The 23,489-nt window shown below is 41.2% G+C and overlaps 1 protein-coding gene and 1 long non-coding RNA gene across 3 annotated transcripts in view; one reads left to right on the forward strand and one right to left on the reverse strand.

The window, feature by feature from the left end:
- Nucleotides 1-14,526, forward strand: part of LOC135982309 (uncharacterized) — a 37,676-nt gene extending 23,150 nt beyond the window's left edge. The window contains exons 2-4 of the mRNA XM_065588329.1: nt 2,049-2,423; nt 3,633-3,751; nt 12,931-14,526. Coding sequence (XP_065444401.1) covers nt 2,049-2,423; nt 3,633-3,751; nt 12,931-13,038 — 602 coding nt within the window. The 3' untranslated portion in view covers nt 13,039-14,526. The remainder of the gene's footprint in view (nt 1-2,048; nt 2,424-3,632; nt 3,752-12,930) is intronic.
- Nucleotides 1-23,489, reverse strand: part of LOC135982311 (uncharacterized) — a 65,747-nt gene that overhangs the window by 10,657 nt on the left and 31,601 nt on the right. Inside the window, exons 2-5 of one of the 2 annotated variants that reach the window (XR_010599586.1) lie at nt 16,992-17,073; nt 16,285-16,671; nt 3,928-3,991; nt 2,251-2,389 (exon numbers count right to left, since the gene is read on the reverse strand). This is a non-coding gene — a long non-coding RNA (uncharacterized LOC135982311). Of the gene's footprint in view, nt 1-2,250; nt 2,390-3,927; nt 3,992-16,284; nt 16,672-16,991; nt 17,074-23,489 lie in introns of those variants that run through there. The other variant, XR_010599585.1, reaches the window with a different exon arrangement.

Here is a 23,489-nt window from a genome sequence, read left to right on the forward strand (position 1 = left end):
CCTTTGGTAAACCTCCTGGGGCTTCCTAGTGGAAATGGTCACACAAAAGGAAATGAGGAATTATTCTCTTATCTGTTAGAGGCTGCTTGGTAACTGGTCATGTCTCAATGGAAAAATAAAAACAATCACCATTGAGCAATGGTTCAAAAAATGTAAGTTGTGGTTATGAAAAAAATTAACACACCAATGATCTATGCAGCAAAATAAGAGAAAGACAGATAGATATTTGGTTATCTTTTACTCAAATAGGGTGACCAGATGTCCCGATTTTATAGGGACAGTCATGATTTTGGGGTCTTTTTCTTATATAGGCTCCTATTACCTCCCACCCCGTGCCGATTTTTCACACTTGCTGTCTGGTCACCCTAGTACTCAAAGTACATTCACCTAATCTCCACCCCAGCACACCTGCCCTTTTTTATTTTTTTTTTAATATTAACATTTGATAGAGACTCCTGGTCTGTTAAATATAGAGATTAGCATATATAGAGAGATTTCACTAAGTTTAATGAAATCACTAGAAACAACATAGGTCTTGTAATGATGCTCATTCTGTAATATGGCAACACCCTGTTAAATAGAAAGATCCGATGACTAGATTCCTGTATAATGTCTCTTTAAACAGAAGATAACAGTTCTAATGATTGTTTTGTTTCTCATATGTACATGGCAAGGATTTGTAAACTTGTTAAAACTTCCTCAATAAATAAGAAAAAAAAATGGATGCACTTTAGGTAGTTTTGGCAATAGCATGTGAAAAAAGCTGAATCTGAACTGAACCTTTGAAAAAGCATTTGAGTAATTTAGCAGCACAAGTCCCATTGACTTTCAGTGGAACATGCTACTAAATCACTTGCCCCTTTTTGAAAAGCCAACCTTGTTAAGCTTTGGAAACTCAAGTTATGGACATTTGAATATCTATGTAAGGACATGCACATTACATTAGGCATGAAGCTAACAACTTTTTGAGGAAACAACTAGGCCCCTGAATTGTTTTGAATCACAACAGCTTCCCCAGTATTTTAGGAACTCTATGGTCTGAAAGAAGCATCAATCCTCTTCTCTCCACAAAAGTGCTCCCTTGGCTCACGGTTGTCCAAACTGATCCAATATTTAACCAGAAAATATCCAGCATTTAACAATCCCCTTGTTACATCAGTGGTAGCTGCACATGTAAAGTGCGCCTCCATAGTATTAGTGCCAAGCTCTGCAGGATTGCTCACAATGAACAGTATTGCCCAAACATCATCAATCGGGAAGACAGTGGGGCCTTACCGGTAGAGCACCAGACTAGGAGGAGGAGACATAGGTTCTATTCCCAGCTCTGCTGCTGGGTGATCTTGGACCAGTCACTTCACCTCCCTGTCTTAATTTCCCCATCTATAAAATGGGGATAAGAATACTGAGTTCCTCTGTAAATGCTTTGAGATCTCTAGATGGAAAGCGCAATATAAGAGCCAGGTATTATTACTTTTGTGTGTGTAAGCACTACTCAGCTTTGGGGCTGCAGAAACAGACTGTGTTGGATGAAGTACAGCAACTGGGCACTGCCATGGGCTTTCACACAACATGTATGTTCCCACCTCCCTAACAAGACAATTTTTTAAAGATGAAAAACTTGCTTGAGAAACCTGAACAAAAAAAATTATTTTTAAAAAGAAAAACAACAAAACTGTGTGAATTAGGAACGAAAAGTCCAGATCCCTCTCTCCAGAAGAGGAGCTGTACTAATCTCTAATTACCCTCTTACATCCTCTCCCCTTCTGATGAGGGATTTCTTAAAGCAAGCAAACAGTGATAAAGCAGTGCTCCTGCTGTGATATAATCAGGAATGCTGATGTAACAGCCCCCTGAGAGAACACACAGCCTTCTAATTAAGGCTATTTTTAATCCATCAAACAACCAGATTAGTACCTAATTACATTTGGAGGCAGATAACTCTTAAAGCAAGTGTGAAAATTTAGGACTAATTTGGAAGCAGTAGCTGAAGATCTAGGAGATAAGAAAGGAACATGGACTAATAGATGATTTGTGCTTTTATTTCACAGCCTATATCACAGTAATGCAATATCCCACCGTAGCCTCTATTAAATATGGCACATCTGCACTTCTTGATTGTATATTTGACTTCCAGTTTCTATCAGAGGCTGAAATTGAAGTCTACTGGAATATACAATTGCTGCTTTCTAATGATTCCATGAAGAAAATAAGCATGTCTTCAAAGAGGTTGCCTTTAAACCAAAGTGCTTTGTTGTCAAGGGATGATGGAAAATACAAGCTCACAGGCAATCTTCTAAAAGGCGTAGTCTTCTTAGAAGTGAAGAATCTTCAACCACGGGATGTTGGTCTGTACACCTGCAAAGTGGCACGCCTGATACCACCTCCATATCTAGAAGGAAGTAGCAATGGAACTTACATCTGTGGTAGGATTTTGCTAAGCCTCATTTTGAAACTTTTTCTTGATCTTCAACTAAATTGTGTTAGTCTTAAAGGTACAATACCGTACTTCAGTCGCTATTAACATACCAGTATTGCCAACGGACACCAGACTGTTATGTTCTACGGAGAGAAACTGTAGCATGAGAAATATAGCATGTATCATTGTATGATATTCGTTGGCAAATGGTGACTTCTTAAATAGCAACTACTGTCCATACTTAAGTCTAAATGTAATGAGCAGTCTTTATCCTTAGATATAGGCATTTTTTCCCATAGTCTGAAAACAAAAACAAAAAACCCACACTTTAATGCTAATGCAAAATGCTGCATCAACAACAGCTCTGGAGACTGAAGTTCTAGGTTTATCCACAGGCCCAGTATGCCAGGGACATCAGCAATTCACAAGTTTCCCCACTCTACCATGCATTTCTGCTGTTTTGGTACAGTACTGCCCTCTAGTGACTAGCCTACAGAATAGAAGAGCCTTACTGCTACTAAAGTACCTAGCACAAATTGGGTGTTGTTATGTAAATATCACATCCTCAGTATTCCACTTAAAAAGTTTCTCCTTTAGCCTAAGTCACTAACTTTGTGTTTTGAAAAAAAACCCGTTTTTAAATGCCACACCTATGTGCTGTAGCAGATAAATGATGCTTTCATACAAAGTCATAGATTTATTGATACCATCCAGGGCTGAATGTGTATTTATAAATGGTTATTCATTTCAATAAAATATAGATTATAGACTATAGAACAACAAGATGCTCTTAAAGTCACACTAGGAAAACCACAATCTATGAACTATTGGCCTTCTGTGTCAGACATTAAATATTAAAATAATGTTCATGATTTTTAAGATTAAAACTAGAGTCCCAATACAGTCATATATTTCCAGCTGGTTTCTAATTTCTAGGCCTTGTTTTTAGACAGTGAAACATTTTTGCATACTAACTTGCAAATGGCTTGACATTTTGTTTTCCAAAAGCCCTTTTGGAGTCCCTGTGTTTTGACTCTGCAAAAACAAAACATTTCTCTTGAAGTGTGTGGGGTTTTTTTTTTTTTTTTGGTTTGTTTGTTTGTTTTAAACTACAAGGCAAAAGCCTACATTTTTGTGAAAAGCTCAATGAAACCTGAGGGGAGAGTATATGCTTCAGAACCAGGTTTTATTTTAAATTGTAATATTTTATGCTTAGGAATAGAAGATACATTGCAAGATTCCTGCAAGTCATCAGAAACTAAATTTGTCATATGCTTGGGGACCCTGGCAGCCTATACATTTGTGATCATCATGACTACCATAATTTATGTACTGGTAAGCACACCATTTTAATGAGTAGATTTCCCAGACTAACATAGCAGCATTTTGTTTACAGTGAGGTCCTGTTTGTACTCAGTTTTGACAGGACTACAAAATAACTGACTTGTCCAAGGCCATGGAGTGTAGCCATCAGGAAGAAGTATGTATTCAGACATGTCTAATGCACTCACCATTCTGGTATCTAGGTGTGCAGACCGGACCAGGGAATGGGCAACTCTTCACGTGAATCTTCCCCTTTTGAGATTTGAAAGAACTCTATTAGTTTACCAAAGACAATTTCATTCTTAAAAGCATTAAAATTGTGCAACACGTTCACAGCAAACCACTGATTTTGGATCAGCTTTCCAAAGAACTAGGGACCAAGTTATCATTTCAGGTCAAACTATCCTGCAGCACACTGGGACTTTTCATGGTTTTGGGCCCAAAACCAGGGTGAAATGCAGGGATTTGGGGGGAATGCCACTGAGTTTTTGCAGGTTGTACAAACCTGAACTCAAAGTAAACACAACAGGAGAAAAACCTACAATACAGCAAGGAACTAAATATGAAGCTCCACCTACACATCTTATGTATTTACATGGCCCCCAGTCCTGCAGTATGGAGGCTCTCTCAATGTATTTATCCTCACAGCACCGCTGTAAGGTAGGGAAGTACTATTATCCCCATTGTACAGGCTGGGAATGGAGTCACAGAGAGGCCAAAGCCACTGAACCAGAGGTGTGACTGCAGCATCTGTAGCCATACCAGAGCTAGTTTTAATCTAGCTAGTTTGGATACCAATAGCAGTGAAGCTGTGACAACATGGACTAAAGCACAGGCTATTCACCACCGCCAGGGTCCTGGGTGGGCTCAGACAGCTCATACAGCCACCACGGCTTCACTGCTCTCAGAACTTGAACTAGCTAGATTAAAGCTAGCTCAGGTACGTCTACATGTGCTGCAATCACTCCTCCAGCTGCAGCGTAGGGATACCCTTAGTGATTTGACCAAGGTCACGCAGGAAGTCTGGGACATAAGAACAGAAAGAAACAGCATAATACTACAACAAAAACTTCTCCTAGGGGGTATATCAAATAGGTTGAAGTAGGAAATAGTAGAAATTCCACAAGAAAATGTTCTTGTCAAAAAACCAGATCCAAGCATCTCCAGTAAATTGCAATAACCTTCCAGACTTTGGAGGGTTTATTTGAACTGCAACATCGGAGTGTTTCCCATGAGGAATTAGAAGCTGCAAGTCTTGTAGTTCCAGGTCCTTTTTCTTTAGATCAGGCTGCTGTTGCCCTCATTGCGTTATTTCAGTCTGACTGTTCTTTGTTTGGATCTTAAAGCATTTTAGGAGATTACTTTTTCTTTGAAGTTTATTACTGTGCCACCAGTCACTCCCAAAGTTACCAGATCTGATTAGAAAGAAAAGAAAAACCCACCCTGCACCTGCCAACATTTGGGAGATTAAATAGTAACATTTTTAGTCTTTTATACCAGATTACACTGGAAATATTTTCCCCATTCCTTGTGTCTACTGAGTTGCAGATCAGCTTGGAAAGTTGTAATTACTAAAACAAAAAGATCTAGACGAAGGAAGGGGAAAAGGCTGCAGCTTTGATGATCATCCCAGAAATCAAAGTTCTGGTCTAAACTGCACAGGGACTAACAACAAACTCAGATCTGATTTACAGAGACAGTGTAGTCGTCCACCCTTCTGAACTCTAGCTAGAAATTAAAAACGATGTTTCTGTCCTCTGGCAAGACAGCAACAAGAGAAGGTAGTTCTGCTCTTTCCCCACCAGAGAAAACTCGTGTGTGTAAAGCAATTTTAAAGCCTCCAATCAAAGGCACTTTTGGTCAAGGACGGTCTCTTCCTCTGTGTTTGGAAAGTGCCTCGCACATTATGGCTGCTACTGCAATCCAAGTAACAGTTGCACTGTTTATAAAGCTTTAATTAATGATAGATGTTATAAGCATGTTACAGACAAAAGTGTCATATGCTTCTAGTCATCTAGAACACACTAAATGCTTCTAGACGATGTTATGGATGATTATAAACTACAGAAACAATGAACTTTTAATAAATAGCTAATCAATCAGCCTTTTGCTTATATATACAGACGTACTCCTAATCGTGTGATCTAAATGATAATAGATAATACTAAGAACAAACTGCTATAGACAGATTCTGCCTTGGAACCCATTCTTTCCTGACCCACCCCTTTTTGGTATCAATATCAGGCAGTCTCTTTGTGCAAGGGAAGTCTTCAGAAAGGCATGCTGGCAGGAATACTGTCGTAAGGCTTGCGTTTTACATTATACACTGGGTATTTGGGTTTTGTTTCAGCTGCTTTTGGGTACAGAACATGATTTACAAATCTGTGTAGCCTTAAATTGGCTTTGTTGTTGGGTAGGAGCTAAGTAGAGCCTCTCTATATTGCATTATGCAGGAGAAACTTACCAGTCTAATTGCAGGACTCCTTCAACTCCTAAGTCTCACAACAACCCAGCCATCTTACTCCATTCCTCACAGATTTAAGAGTCATTGCCATAATGAAGTCTTATTACTAAACATTTTTACATGCACTAAGTACATGAGAAATTAGTGAAATTAAACTATACGTGTCAAACAAGATGAACCAAGTACAGGCTGTGGTGCAGAATTCTTGTTCACTACCTAATGCACAGAATTTACTCACTCAAAGGAGCTTCCAGGACAGTGAGACTCGAGAGTTATATAATACGCTTTTCTTTATATTTTCTGCTAGTGTTTTATATTTCATTCTGAGATGCATAGACTTCTAGGCTTTAAGGCCAGAAGGGACTATCATGATTATCTACTCTGACTTCCTGCACATTGCAGGCCACAGACTCTCACCCACCCATTCCTGTAATAGACCCATAACCTCTGGCTCAGTCTTTAAGCCACTTAGTTTTTTTGCCCTCACTGCTCCCCTGGGAAGGCTGTTTCAGAAATTCACTTCTCCGATTGTTAGAAACCTTCATGTAATTTCAAGCCTAAACTTGTCGATGGCCAGTTTATAGCCATTTGTTCTTGTATCCACGCTGGTACTTTACCAGGGAAGGAGAGGAGTTATTTAAGTTTTTATCCCTCTGATGTATTTATAGAGAGCAATCATCTCTCTCCTCAGCCTTCTTTTAATTAGGCTAAACAGGCCAAACTCTTTGAGTCTCCTCTCATAAGGTAGGTTTTGCATACCGTGGATCATGTCAGTAGCCTCTCTCTGCATCTGTTCAAATTTGAATTAATCTATTTTAAACATGGGAGACCAGAATTGCACACAGTATTCCAGATGCGGTCTCAGCAGTGCCTCATATAATGGCACTAACGCTTCCGTCTCTACTGGAAATACCTTGCCTGATGCATCCTAGGACTGCATTAGCTTTTTTCACAGCCACATCACATTGGCGGCTCAGTCATCTTGTGATCAATCAATACACCCAGGTCTTTCTCCTCCTCAGTCTCTGCTGACTGATAAGTCACCAATTTATAGCAAAAATTGATATTAGCCTCGACGTGCATGATATTGATATTATTGATATTATTAGCCTTGCACTTTGCATTATTAAATTTCATCCCAATTCTATTACTCCAATTTTCAAAGTCATCCAGATCTTCTTGTGGGATATTCTGGTCCTCCTCCATATTGGCAATACCTCCCAACTTTGTGTCATCCACCAATTTTATTAGTGCATGCCCACTTTTTGTGCCAGGGTCATTAATAAGAATGTTAAATAAAATTGGTCCGAAGACCGATCTATGAGGATCTCCACTAGTAATCTCCCTCCAGCCTGACAGTTCACCTTTCAGTATGACCCATTGTAGTCTCCCCTTTAATCAGTTCCTTATCCACCTTTCAATTCTCATATTAATCCCCATCTTCTCCAATTTAACTAATAATATCCCATGTGGAACTGTCTAAAATGCCTTAGTGAAATCCAGGTAGATTAGATTTACTGCACATCCTGTGCCAAAAATCAGTTAGCTTCTCAAAGAAGGAGATTAGGAATGATCTACCTTTTGTAAAACCATGTTGTATTTTATCCCTTGCTTGGGATGCAGGCTTCGGATACTTTAAGTCAAAGTTGCAGAAACTAATTCCAAGCCTCCGCCACATTTAGATCCTTGAGTTCTTCAGTCCAGTCCACTTCCCTAACTAATTCCCTTAATTTTTTTTAAGGTTTGCCCTTTTGAAATGAAGGAGCCAAGTTGCAGATCTATCTTTCCATTTAGTTTAATTTAAACTGAATTAGCTCATGATCACTCAAACCAAGTTTGCTCCTACAACCAGTTCTTCTAGGAGGTCCTCGCTACTCACAAATACCAAATCTAAAATGGCATCACCTTTTGTTGGTTCGGTGATTATTGGAATGAAGAAATATGATAGCTATCACATTCAAGAAAATCTGGGCCCTACCATTATTAGTAGCACTTGTCCTCCAATCTGTAGCTGTGAAATTAAAGTCTTCCATACTCAAACAATTCTGAGTACTAGTTATTTTATTACAAACATTAAAGACGTCTCTATCCGCATCTGAATCGGATTCTGGCGGTCTGTAGAATACCCCAAGCACTACCCCAAGGGAACCTCTAGTAGCTTGCTTCCCCAAATTGATTTTGACCCAGACTCTTTTATCCATCCAACACTTCTAATTTTTTTTTTAACAGTCTACCTCATCATTAATATACAATGCTACTACACCACTTAGCCTTTATTTCTGTCTTTCCTGAACAGCACACATCCTTCAATAGCTATACTCCAGTCATGACAATTATTCCACCATGTTTGTTATCCCTGTAATATCTGGTTTCACTTCCTGCACCAGTAGTTCTAGTGCCTCCATTTTGTTACCATGCATTGGCATACAAACATCTTAGTTGTTGCTGCTTGGCTTCGCCCACATTCCTCCTGACTGAATCAGGGCCACCCAGAGGATTCACGGGGCTTGGGGCAAAGCAATTTCGGGGGCCTTCCATAAAAAAAGTTGCAATACTGTAGAATACTATATTCTCATGGGGGCCCCTGTGGGGCCCGGGGCAAATTGACCCACTTGCCCCCCCGGCAGCCCTGAACAGTCATTCTACTGCCAGTGTTACCTACCTGACTTTCCTCTTATTGTCCATTCTCCTACCCACTGCTGTTTCTTTCTCCATTGCTGTATCTTTCTTATTTGATTTTTCTCCCACTCAATGATAGAATCAGGTGTGGCGATTACTGAGTGTCTCCTGACTGTCTCCTCCAAATTCCCAATTTAAAGCTGGGAGGAGGGATAGCTCAGTGGTTTGAGCATTAGCTGCTAAACCCAGGGTTGTGAGTTCAATCCTTGAGGGGGCCACTTAGGGAGCTGGGGCAAAATCAGTATTTGGTCCTGCTAGTGAAGCCAGGGGGTTGGACTCCATGACCTTTTGGGGTCAATTCTATGATAGGTATATCTCCATATATTATTATTAATCAATTATGCCAACCTCCACTCCAGAAGTCTATTTCCCTCCCTATGCAGGTGGAGTCCATTCCATACAAACGTCCTCTCCCCATGAATGCCTCCCAGTGGTCAAACATCCAAAATCCCTCCTTATAGCACCACTGCCTGAGCCATCTGTTGATCATCATACCTTCATTCTCCTCCTCTAGGGATGGGAAGAATCCCACTGAAGATCACCTGAGCCTCCATTTCCTTAAGTGTCTTTAGGATCCTCTTCAGCCTCGGGTCCACATCCCATATCTTAGCTCTCGGAAGACAGCACACCCTTCTGTTCTCTGGATCAGCTCTAGGGACAGGCCTGTCTGTTCTTGGTAGAGAGTCACCAAAAATGTAGACTTATCTTTTCTTGGTGATGGTGTGATTCTCAGCCTTCCTTCTGTTCCTTTTGGCTTCAAGTCATCTTGTTTTTTAATTCTCCCTTGCAATCTTCTGTGAGGCATTCTGCATCCTTCTGGGGCTCTGAACTCTGGATATCTCGATTGGCTCTTCCCCTCTTCTTACAGGACTAGCTTCTCTTTTTCCTGGCCCTCCCACCTTCAGTTACTGCCTGCTGGGCCCCTTCTTCATTTTCCAACTCAGCAAAGCTATTCCTGAGCTCTATTTTTCCTCTTCTTGGTTCTCATAGTCACATGCTTCCACTGGCCACTTTCCTCACCCAGCAGTCTCCCCTTAGAGTTCTTCAGTCCACCTTGCATCCACCAGTCTTGACTTTTCCCTTCAGCTCCTCTCACCTTCCCTCATCATCTGCTCGAATCCTCTTCAAAATTCAACCATACTTTCCACCAGCGTCTCCAAGCCTCAGATCTTTTCTTCCATCAGCTTGATCAGGTGGTACTCCATACAAAGCTCTTTTCAGGTACCCACTCCAGAAACATGTACAACAACCCACAGCCAGGGCCAGCTCCAGGGTTTTTGCTGCCCCCAAGCAGCAGCAAAAAAAAAAAAAAAAAAAAAAAAAAAAAAAAAAAAGCCATGATTGCGATTTGCCGCCACTCAGTCTTCTGTGGCTGGTCCTTTGCTCCGAAAGGGAGTGAGGGCCCGCCGCCGAATTGCTGCCGAAGAGCTGGACATGCCGCTCCCTTCCCTTTGGCCGCCCCAAGCACCTGCTTGCTGGGCTGGTACCTGGAGCCGGCCCTGCCCACAGCTTCCACATCCAGTCATCTTCATTGCTTCTTCCATTCCTTGGGTCACTACCACTGCTGACTATCTATCATGGCCTTCCTGCCTAACCTCCTGTCAAGGAAAATGAAAAACCAAGACTCCAAACATGCCCCTCCCCAAACTTCCTTTACAAACTCCCCCGTTTACAGTTCTGTTTGCTGGTTCCTGTGCCACTGGCTGACTGTTTAGCTGTCTTTATAGGACCCATAATCAGGGAAACTCCACCCCAATCAGGGTTCTGCTTCTCTCACAGTACACTGCCCCTTGCCACCCTTTACAAACTGAAGTGGAAACACACACACACAGCCCCCCTAAGGAACAGGGACTTGCCTCCTCCCTTCTCTTCCAAGAGATTTCCCACTCAAGCTTCCCTATACCTCTTACTAATCCTTTGATGCCACTCTGCTGCATTTTATTAATTCATTTTTCAACCTTTACTTTTGATCTATACCCAAAATGTAAGGCAGCTGATTGATGGTCCAGAGGAACCACGAATGAGAAGTGAAAAGCCTACCTTTTCTAAGGCTGCTGTGAAAATGGAAATGCTGAATTATAATAGTGGAACATTCTGATGGCCAAGAGACTGGGTTCTTGTCCACTTATACTGGAGGTGTCAAACAGCAAACTGGCTTCACTCAGAAGTGAATTAAAAAAGGAAACTACTCAACATTGGCCTGTGCCTCAGATCCAAGCACCTCTGACTTTTGGGACATTTGGATGGAGACAGTCTTCACAGCCTGGACGCCTCTCCTTCAGCCACTTCATTTTATGTCCATATTGGTTGTAAGATCTACATCATGATTGAAATATACAGGCTTTCATTAATATCCAGTGTGAAACCCAACTACAGACATACATTTTTGATAAATGGAGTACCAAGTTCCACTTGAAACATTATTACCTAATAGATCAATTTTAAGTCAGAGGTACTGATGTTTTTATGGCTTCTCCATTCAGAATAATGGGTCCCTAGTCACAGAGGCTTCATAATTTGAATAGAGGGCATCTTTTAGATTGACAATGTGATTTATAAATCTTGCATCATGAGTTGAGAATCATTATGTAAATCAGGAATGTTTCTTGAAGTGAAAATTGCTGTTGCTTTGATGAATGAAATCTGTGTGTTCTTTGGAGAAATGATTTAAATTCAGAATCCTACCACATATTTTCATGGGAATAACATTATGCTAATGAAGCCTATTATCGATTTGTAATCCTACCTAATTAAATTTGGGCAATGGCTTGTCGCATAAAGACATATGTAGTTTAATTTCCTGTGTGACTCACTGTCATGCCATGGCCTATAAAGGATCACACACAGTCTATGTCAACATGTAAACAAGAAAAAACTCCCACCTGACAATTGCCCCCGGTTGTGAAAGATCATGTGTCTTCTATTTTATGCTCAAAGTAATACTTGGTATTATCTGTTTATTTTTGTCAGACTATCAACATTTCTGATGTCAAGTCTTGCATGGGGTGTTATAGGGCCTGATCAGTCTCATAAGGGGTTGAAGAAATGAATCAGATATTATTACAAATGGCTGCTTTTCCTTTGGTCTTTCATCTAGTGTAAGGTATTTTAAAGACCTGCAGTGCATTTTCCCTGGCAGATGGAAAGATATGAAGAAAATAACTAGCACTGATGGGGGAGGATGGGTGGAGAGAAATCCTACGTTGTGTGTGACTGGTGAAGTTATAACTAACTACAGTAGAATCACTTAAATCCTCACTAAGACCCTCCTCGTCTTATGAGCTGCTAGTCTCTCCAGCACTGTTGCTTCCTAATTATCTGATAAACCAACCATTTCAAATCACCCAAGCAGTGTCAATGATTAGGATCATACTGTGTTATTGTTTTATTCAATCTATTTATTTTGGTCTTATAGTTGTGTCTGTGTTTTAAAGAAGCAGCAGCTTCCCCATAATTAAAGTTTCATCTAGCTTCCATTTTATAGGCCTCTTTTAGCACTCTGAGAACTTTGGCTTTAAATGTGTTCTTGACCTGAAAACTGCCATATTGATCCTGAAAACAGAGAAGGAATTTGCAAAATTTGAAGAAAATTCAACTATATTTGAGTTACTAGTTATTAAGAGTGACCCTGATTTGAAGTTTTAGCTGTTGTCTAATGTTTCTCTCTTCCTCAAAAATTGCATGTTGCTATTGTTCCTGCACACTTTCACATAGGTAAATCTCCATGAACGTTTGTTCACAGGCTATATTTGAAGAACATAGATTGTTTAAGCAAAGCAGTGTGGCGGAGGACAATTTTGACTCCAATCCTGCGCACCCGGATGTCAATGGGAGATTTTTACCATGAACTTGAGTGGGAGCAGAATCAGGTGCAATGGACTTGTTACAGGAAGCTCATTATCTTTACCCCTAAAGGTGATAAAGCAACACTGACAAATTAAGAAGTCAGAATAGAAGTCAACTCTTGTGTGTATAAGTTGCCTGTGCAGCTTTAACAGATCACACACACTTACTGTTTATGTAATATATCTTAATGCTTTCTTTTCAGGTTAGAAGAAAACCTACCTGCACAAGTTCTCCTTCACTGCCAAGCAGAGACTCTTTGATATACGTGGATATGACTTTTGCAAAAGAAAGTACTAAGAGTGATGAGTGAAAACTGTGGAGCTAGAAATGTTGGAAAGTGGCTATCCCAGCCTTGGTTGAAATTCTAGAATGATTATATTTTTTCATCATAAAGCATGATGGGTATAGAGCACTATATGCTTAAGAATAGCATCAGTTTGGTGGGATTTTGATTTGTTTGTTTTTAAACATTGTAGAACTAGAATTTGTTATTGTAGCATGTAGGTCAGGCCCTTAGTCAGCAAAGCACTTAAGTATCACTTGAGGTTAAGCAAGTGCTTATGTCCCATGGAGCTCAATGATTAGCTGTTGTTAGTTGCACATTATCTTAATTATTTTTTATGGTTTCTCTTACCACTTGTGTTGTATTGTAGCCTTTACAAGAAGCCAATCTTTTTGTGGCTGCCCAAATAATAGCGATTGGAGCAACTTGACAAGAGTTCTTTTGGTTTGTTTTTAAAAGCAATCACCATGAACCCCTGCATTATGAAGCATTCTGACTAACTAGTGAACATGGTAAAGGAGCCATTCATCTTGATGGAAGAGCTCACACCCAGCCCCACACCTGGGGCTCTGCTCCTGGGGCCCCAGCTGCTGGCCCTGCTCCCTGGCTGCTGGCCCCACTCCTGGTCACAGGGCCCTGCTCCTGGCCCTGCATGTGGGGTCCCAGCTGCCGGCCCCTGCCCAGGGCTCTGCTCTTGGCCCTATGCCCGCCCCTAGCTGTGGCCACAGCCTTGGCCCTCCTTACCCCCGTTCGGGTCCCCCCACTCCCAAACACAGAGCCCTGCTTCCAGCCTCAGCTCCGGGGAGAGGGGGGGCGTGGAGCGCGGACAGCGGTAAGGAGATGGCTTTCAGCACTCCCAATACTAAAATTGTTCCAGCACCACTGACTTAATCCATTCTATTTCATATTCCATTCACACACTAATTGTCTGTATGAAGTTTTAGTTATCTTCCCCTTCTGAATACAATATGTATTTTAAAAATAGTGTCAGCAGAAAGAAACACACACACACACACACACACACACACACACACACCAGCCTCTGAAGAAGAGACGGTATCAAGAGGAGACATATGTTGGAGCCATATGAAACATGGTACATCTGGTTGAGAGATGAGGTGGGAAGAGCTCTACAAGAGGACAGTTCATCTCTTCTCCTACTTGCTGGTACTTAGCTACCTGTCCCTCTTTGGAAAGGCTTCAAGTAACCCAGTTGTCCTGAAATAAGAAGAGTGAGATGAGACTTGAGCCACATGAATCCTTTAAACATACATATTTAAAGGGTTCACACAGCTGTCTGAAGTGGAGCCAAGTGGGAAATGGTTTTCCCATTCCATGAAAATTTTCAAGGTTAAAAAAAAAAAAAAAACCAACCACACTCCATCCCAAATCAGGACCAAAGTAAAAAAAAAAAAAAAAAAAAAAAAAATCTAAGTTTTCATGAACGAATAATCCAAAACACCAAACCCAAAACATGTCAGTAATTTCTATTGATTTTTTGGTAGAAAAAAAACCACTAAAATTTGAAACAAAGAATCTTTTTGCACAAAACAAACTTTTCATTTCAAAAGTGTCAAAATAAGACAATTTTGAAACTTTTTTTTAAATATCAGGAGATTCATCAAAATAGACCCTTTCTAGTGAACACTTTGTTTTGACAAATCAGCATTTTCAGACAAAAGACATTTAGTGTGAAAACTCCCAATCAGCTCCAGTTCAAACTACCTAATGAGGCAGAAAAGACCATGATTCAAACCTACTAGAGGACACATACAGAACAGACATCCGGAGTAAAGTTTCTCTTCCAAGAGAATCATTAGAAAAACGAAGGGGACTGTCCTGCTTAATTAAACAAAAAAAAAATAGCTATAGAGCAGTTTTTTCCCCGCAGAGAGCAAGGGATGAAAATCAGGTGAATCAACTGTTCCTTTCATCCTTAATCACACAGAGAACATCCAAGCACTTGCCAGAAAGGGCACTGTCAGTAGTTGGATAGATCATCTGCACTTTCACCCAGGGTTTACCCAGGCCTGTCTTCATTATAGACATAATTTTCTTTAATGACACTTCTATTTATTTCTCCAAATCCGAAGTGTTTGTTAGTGCATGTTAAAGGTTTCAGACTGATAGCCTTTCACTAGGCTAGGTGAGACAAAAAAAGCGGCAATACAAGGTTCCGCTCAGGGCCCTGCAAATGTCACTCACTGCTGCCTGTCAAGATCACTTAAGGGTAAGCAGCACTTGGTTCTTCATGCCCACTCTTATAGAACAATACTTCGGTCATTATCCTATTGCTACGATACTGCTGTGGTAGGGCAATTACTGAAGTGTTTTTAAGAGCATTTAGTGCTTAGGTTGTCCAAATGAGAAAGCCATTAGTGGTTGGGTTTGTGTGGGAGGAAGGATACCTGATCCAGTAGACTTGATCTCAGTTGAATTCCACTTTTCATAGGAACCTAACAGCCTTCAAAAGAGGACAAATGTTCATTCACTCTCAGCCTAAGCCATGTTCGAACCAGTGAGGTGAAAGACTATTTGTATCCCATTACCAATTCCCCTGAGCTATCCAGGCCCACTACAATGTTTCTTTTAATCTGGTTACCACAAGCCAATAACCTCTCTGGATAGACGCTACCAGTACCTTCTCTAATACTTTACCTACATGCCTTAAATCTTTTATTCTAGCCCGGTGTAACTAGCATGAGAATCACTTACTTTTCTCAGCATTATCGCAGTTATCTGTCAAGCAGGAAGAAGACTTCTCTCTTGGGTTAATTCACTTGTGCTATTCTCTCACTACTGCCTTTTCTTAAAAGAAGCAAGAGTAAGATTGAAAAGGCCCCAGTAAGCTTATGCATAAGTATTAATTAGGATTCTGTTCCCATGGAGACAGATATCAAGATGCTCAGGAGGAGACAAATTTACCAGGACAATATATCCCCAGCCACATGCTGCTTTTAGTACCTAAAGGATGGTTCAGCCATGTTACGTGGAAGAGAGTTAGCTGGACAACTAATTTGTACAGAAAAACGTTAAACAGAATAATCAGTCTCACTTACTGCTAATGGCTCCAAAGAACATTATAAAAATGGGAGGTCGAATTAACATTAAAGAGAAACAGATTTGTAGAGGTTACTGTAAATCTCATCAACTAAGAATAATAAAGCTTTAAATTGGCTTAGCAGCAGGTCAAGCACATGAGGTTAAGAATTAGGTCATCTAGCATTCTGTGATGTTGCTAATAAGGGACTGATATCAATGGAGGTGAATAACCTTTGCTCATATCCTTTGCATTTATCTTCTTAACTATTATCTTAATCCTCTAGGTTGCCTCACTGTGTAGCACAAAGCCCAGCCTAACAAATCCTTGCTCAGCTTTTGGAATATTATTTTCACCAAATTAAAATCTCTAAAGTAGTTGTCTGTTGTACTCAGTGGTAACAGTGCTTCATTCTCCAACGCCCATGGCTTTCCTCATCAGCCAATTAGCTGTTCCAATCACATTCTTCATCAGCAGAAACCCCTCATGCTGTATGGAGAGTTTACCAGCTAGCAAACTTCAAGGAAGGCAACCTGGCTAGCAGAGTCAGGACCCCCGGATTTCATTGCTGGCTCTGCCACTGATTCCCAGCATGATCCTGGTGGAGTCACTTAACATATCTGGAAAACAACAACAACAATGATATTAATGCCATGGTAGCTACTGGGGTGTTGTGAACTTTTACTTGTGTACAATGCTTAGAGATCATAGCATGTAACAAGAGTGTTTATTATCTAAGGAACCAACTTTCATCATTGCTGGTTTCTCCCAACCTCCTTGTTCACTTCAGGTCCTCTTTTATCTGCATCTCATCTTTTTTTAATTCCTCTGTCCTTATAGTTTTGACCATTCAATTGCATTTCCTTTTACTCCCTTTATTACTGTCCCCTCCTCCATCTCTTTCCAAATTTCCATTATCTTCACTTACTGTTTTCCTTACCATCTTACCCTTCCTCTTCAGTCCTTTATCCTGTATCCTTCCACCCTTTCCCATAGTCATTCTCCAGAAAATAAGCTTATGTCTATATAAAAAAAAAAAAAAAAAAAAAAAAAAAGGAGGGAAGGTATTTTATTTTTCTTCTCCCCAGGTGGTCTTGCTAAAAAAAAAAAAAATAGCTTATTTTTGTTACAGTACCACCTAAAGGTCCCAACTGACACAAGAATCCCATTGTAAGCTCTTCAAAAGAGAAAAAAGGATATTTCCCCATTATGCAGGTACATGGACTAAAGGCCCAGATCCTCAAAGGAATTAAGCACCTACTTGGAATTGGTTGCCTAAGTATTTCTGAGCCTGGGGGCCTAAGTGACTTGCCTACGGTCACACAGGAAGTGTGTGGCAGAGCCCAGAATTGATCACTAATGTCAGTCCCATTCTGGTGTCTTAACCACAGGATCATCCTTCCTCAAATGATCCTTCCAAAAATGTTAAGAGGTTAGCCCACAGCAACAATAGCACTGCAGATGATCTGCTCTCAACCCTAATGGAGTTTCTGGTTGTTTTACCTTGTGTCCGCTGCACATCTCAGTACAAACTAAGCCAGGGTTGTGCTATGAACACAAGCAGAGCAGCTGCTACCAGTGTAAGAAAATTGGTTTCTACACAGTTGTATATTTAAAAACAGAAAGAATAGCTTTTTTTGCACCTATTTTTGTTACTCTTGGCCTCCTAATTCTTAAATAAGCACAAGAAAGTCAGCTTAGAAGATTATACATGGAAACATTATTAATAGTAACAATGTAATGTACTTCAGCAGAGAGGAATTAGAAGATGTGCAGTTACAAATGATCTTTCCCGTCTTTTGTCAGACACAGGAAGCAGGAGGTTTCCATCTCCATGATGGAGAGGCAATACGCTGCTGCTGCACAGGCTGTAGGGGGATCAGCAAAAGAAATGGAGGGGATAGCATTATACGAACCACTCATTCCATTCAGAGTGCAAATTTGTCCTCTGCAGCAACAGCAGGAAGCAGACTGTAATGCATAAAGCTACAGAGCAGATTGCTTCTGCTTGGGTGGTTGAGATGAGGTTGACTTGCCGAGGGGAGGTTTGAGCCATGTTCCCACCTAGAAGACCTGCACTTGGGAACACCGTAGTGCAGATACCAGAGTTCACCCCCTCACCCCAGTTTGTAGCAAGGAGAAGACTGCCAAATGCTAATTCAGCTATGGGATCCTATGAATTCTCTTAGTGTCCCACTTAGATCAATGGGTGCAAAGGTCTGCCTGCAAGGATCCAGTCTCCAGCAAAACTTTAGAGGAGACAGCAGCAGGTTAGTGATTACAGCATCAACTCAGTCTTTTTTATTTATATTTTTTGGTGTTATGGAGGCATGCTTTACTTTGAAGGCAAGTTCTTCCTCATTCACAGCTGTCCAAAAAGGTAGGGGACAAGGGGGTGGGGTGGGGTGGGGTAGAAAAATCAGGAAAACTAAATCATCACAACCAAGAAAGCACGCATTGCCTCACTATTAGGGTAACACCCAAGAGTTCCCACGAAGGCATGTTCCCCATGTCTCCTCCATGAGCTAACAAAAATGATTCATTTCAAGTACAATTGAGTCATAAAGAAATCACAAAGTTCCCAAATTTAAAACAGAAACTTAAAATCAGATGTCCAGATACAGCCAGTCACCACAATCATGAGTCATCCGTTGCACAAAAAGTGTTCGGGGTCCCGCTTTCATGAAACGCTAGCCATCATCTATAGTTTAACAGTTCACCACTCAATAGTTCCATCCCCTCTCAAAAAAAGAAAAGAAAACACTCACAAGAGTACAGAGAAGCTCACTAATCTACCATTCCTGCACTACCTGTTTTGAAAGTGGAATCAAGCCTGCAAGACCACCTCAGACCTCAGAGTATAAAGGAGAGCAACCTAGGCATCAGCAAGATAAACTGTTATGCTTTCATATCCCCACCACACATTTAAAAATTATGACATAATTGTTGAGAGAAATCTCATTGTGGGTCACTCCTCTCAGAGTTAAAAATTCCTGAACAGAAAATTTCCAGTTAGGTAAGCTATATAGATCAAATAGCGATGAGAGTTTTTGAGGAAACTAAACACCATTTTATAGCTGAAATATGTTTTGATGCAATCATTAAAAGAGCACTATACCTTTCTTACCTACAGGATTTCTTAACAGTTTTTCAGTTGGTTTCTCTTGACAGATCATTGCTTTTCCATGTTAGAAAACAAAACTAATATAACCAGGGTAAGTAGCATGGGGATACAGTCAAATTGCAGGAATACTGATTTTAAGTCAGCAGCAAACCACAACCCAGAAGCCCTCTACTTTCTTGAAACGAGAACACAACCTCTTTCTGGAGCTGAGAGAGAAACTACATTGGTGTTGTGTGGGTGGAGCCTGAAAGAGAACTCTAGGCAACCCTATCTTTAGAGAAAAAGATCTGTTGATTTCCCAGCATTTGATGCTCATTACAGGCATTGCTCTGCTCACAACACACCTGAGCGCACCTACTCCTAAGGATAAAGTATAAAAGACCAGTTTGAAAAAGTATGGGAGTGTCACAAGTAGCTCTGAGGTGAATGTTTAATGTAAGGGTAGCTTAATGTATTTGAGTATTTCTTGGAAAATCCTTACATTTCCTTTGGAGCAAAAGAAGGCTGGGCCTTAAATGTTTAGATGCATGTGAATTTTTACAGTAAGATATTTAGGCCCCAATCCTAGTATTTATGAGCATTGTTGACTTTACACAGGCAATCCCACTGAACTCAGGGCTCATTCTGTACCAGGTCTGTAATTATGGAACCCTCTACCATTAGAGAGCAGTCAGAAATCATGGGACAACTCCTGTGTTTAAAGTTAAACATGCATAAGTTTGCAGGAGCAAGGCCCTAGTTTGTAAACCTCAACTCTGCAGATAAACAGTTTGCTGTCTTGCAAAGTCATGAAGCAGGTGGGCTTCCCATTCCTCTCTCTCTCCTTCCCCTCTCCCACATAAGTTTAATATGCCCATCATTGCAGTAGAAAGGTACCAAATGCAATGAATTAGCAAGTAAGAAATAGTTATCACTGGCAAATGATGAACCATTTTTCTTTCTTCTTGGCTACTTGTTAATCATTAAGAGGTGTCTTGTAATGTGCTCTCAAGGAAGTGAGAAACAAACCCAGCCTGATTTCCACAACTTCACAGCCATAGCCCTTCTACTCCAGAAGCCCTGTCTCTGACTCCTAAGGTTTTTCACTGGGCTCCATCAACTCGGCTGTTCTTGTTGCTCGGAGTATTTGCAGGGTGGTGCGGAAGAACAGCTGTTCCCTGACACAAACAGGTTCTCTACCAATGAGGATTTTGAAGATAGACACCAGCACTACATATAGGCTGTCCAAACCTTTTTTTGTTTGCCATACAAACTACACTTTGCCTTTCCCGAGCACATGACCTAGCATGGGAGAATTCTATCTGTACTTTGCATCTCACTGTGTCCTCTGGACTTGACTTTCTTTTTGGCTAAAATGAGTAAACAAGCATTATCAGTTTGTCACTGGATCAAAAGCAGCAGCCGCCAAGCACCTGCAAACGAGAGGAAATAAATTGCCTGTAGAATACGATAACTAGTAATGTTTCAATCTTGTATCTGAAATGTCATCTTTAAACATGCATGGGAGCATTGTTCTCAACTGGTATTTTCTTGCAAAGCTAAGAATTCTTGCAGGGTTTGTTTACATTTGGGGCAGGCTGAGGTGAGGCAGAACAGGGTAGTCAGGAAACAGATAAAGATCCATTCATTTCAAAGTCACCTTTTCAAATCTGTTATGTTTCTCTGTATGCAAAGGGAAAGCATTCTGACCGGAAGACTTAATTCAGACAAAGTATTTGTTTGCCTTTTGTGTATGGAGAAACAGAACAGATTTATAAAGATTAAAATTTGTGATTTGTAAATATTTCTTGAAACCGTCAGCACTAAATTGAAGGACAAAAATGATTCTCTCTCTATTCAGGAGAGTTCACAGAGACTTAAAGTTGTGATATACAGAGTCCTAAAGTACATAGCATCATCCCAAATGTATAGTGCCTGAAGTTCAGCAATTGCTGTGAAAGGAGTCTTAGTCCAGTTTCCAATAACTTAAGTGTGCGCTTCACAAACATACCACTGCTATTGGCATTCTTGTTACCAGTTGTAGAGAGTGAAAGGACTGAAAGAATGCAAATAATGAAATACTCATCCACTGATTTGGGGTGGTGAATTATTTTAGATGAAATATATGGGCCTACAGTAGGGTGACCAGATAGCAAGTATGAAAAATCAGGACAGAGTGTGGGGGATAATAGGCACCTATACAAGAAAAATCCCCAAATATCGGGACTGTCCCTATAAAAATCAGGACATCTGGTCACCCTAGCTTAGAGTCTCAAAAATGTTAACATGACTATCACTGTCCATTAAACATTAAAACAGTTTTAAACAAGTTTCTGGGTTTGGTATACAGAGACCTCAGGTCGCTTATTACCATGGCAAACACATGATTAAAAATCTTGTTAACCTTTTATTAAAAATACAAGAGAAGGAGAAACAGTTAAGCATTTGAGCTTTGAGCAGGGGGTTGGACTAGATGACCTCTTGAGGTCCCTTCCAACTCTGATATTCTATGATTCTATGATTCTATGATTTGAAATGTAAAGTATTAAGTAAAGGTTTCATTTTAACAACATTCCTTTTTCCCTTTAGCTGTTAGGAGTCTTTATAAGGGGAAAAAACCCCTAATTGACAGTCTTTTAGATAGTATTAAAGGTAATAACTATACTCTCTTTGGGGAAAAGAAAAAAATGTTAGCTGAGAGGAGCTGGAGCTGCTATTGTTCAAGACAAAAGGGAAGAGGAAAGAATATCTGTCACGGACTCACAGATCATGCCCACTCTTGGCCCCGTGTGGTCCGTGGGGGGAGCCCCTTTCAGTGAGACAGCCCTTCGCAGGGGTCCATCTCTCTCGGGGCCAGGCCCCTCCACCTCCTGGAGCTGCACCGCTCTGAGCCTTAGCACGTCTGTCTCTCGCCATGGGCCCCCTCAGGGAGTCCACTTGCTTTAGACCCCGGGGCCTCCACACCCCCCCGAAGGGGTTGATGCAACCCTGTTCTCTAGACCGGAGTGACTCTCAGCCAGCGTAAAACAGGAGGGTTTATTGAGCAACTGAACACAGCACAGCACAGGAAACCTTCTGACCCTCAGGCCCTCTCCAGCTCAGAGCCCCCCTGCTTCCCAGCTGGGCATCTGATATCACCGGCCCCAGGCCCCGCCTTTGTCCATTGTCTTCTTTCCAGGTAAACAGGGTCCTCTGGGCCTCCTCTCCTCTCCACCCCCCCTCGGGCTGGAACCGTCTGGTTAGGTCATGGGGTCCTCTCTTCGCAGCCCATGGTCCTTCCACTGGCCAGAACTGGCTGCGACTCCTGAGCTGGGTCTCCGGTGAGTGTCATCAGGTCACCAGTCGCCAGGGTGTGCCTCCTCCAGGGCATTGGCTGGGGTCCCAAGTTCCCTCTCCAGTCCTCCGCAACAACAAACTCCCTCTCCCCTCACTTCGTTAAACCAGTAACACCCAGGGGCACTGAGTCCCACTCCCACTGCGTGCAAACCCTTCGAAAACAATGAAAAGATAAGAAAATCCCCCCACTTCATCACAATAGCAAAGATGAAAAATTTAGCTTCTGTCTTTGCTGCTGACTTATATGCTAGAAAAGACATGGGTACTGCACATGGTCTTATCAGCCACTCAGACCTAGAAAACTTGTACCAGCGTCAGGCTAATTAGGGCATTGCTTTTTGGTCACAGGCTAACAGCAGTGTTGCAAAATATGCAGTCTAGGCCAACTAAGCCAAAGTCGCCTTAGACCGAAGGCAAAAGGAAAGGATAGAAAAGAGAAAAAAATAAGGTGGGGAAGACAAAGGATACACAGGGGAAAGAGATGGCAATGAGGTCTCACACATCCCAGGTGGGTTTGAAACTTAGCCAGAGATGGTGATGTCATGTGGGTCCCCATCTTTGGCCTGGTCTGGACACCACACAGGCTCAGGATAGTGAAGCGCAGTGGTATCATAGTAGATCCTAGGGTCTCAGGAAGTGGTAGGGGTGGCTGCCATGATGGTGATGTTCACTCCTTCCTGTTCTTTCATCTTTCAGCATCTGTGTCCACCACATTTTCTTCCCAAAGTCTGTCTTTTTTTTGTTTGTTTGTTTGTTTGTTTGTTTTTGAGGACCCAAAACAGGGAAGTGATAAGTGGAATAGCTCATCCCCTCGTCATTTTGTCCATCAAATAGGATGAATTTCCAATACCAATTTTGATCCATTGCTTTCCAGGCCCATAATTGTTCTGTTTTCTGGGCATGATTCTAACACAGAATTTGAGGCCTTTTTGTTTAGGCAATTCAGTCCATCTCTTTTTTGCACCTCCACATCACGAGTTATTGTTACAGGTTAGTGAC

This window comes from Chrysemys picta, chromosome 1 (genome assembly GCF_011386835.1).
Source record: "Chrysemys picta bellii isolate R12L10 chromosome 1, ASM1138683v2, whole genome shotgun sequence".
Classification (NCBI taxonomy): domain Eukaryota; kingdom Metazoa; phylum Chordata; order Testudines; family Emydidae; genus Chrysemys; species Chrysemys picta.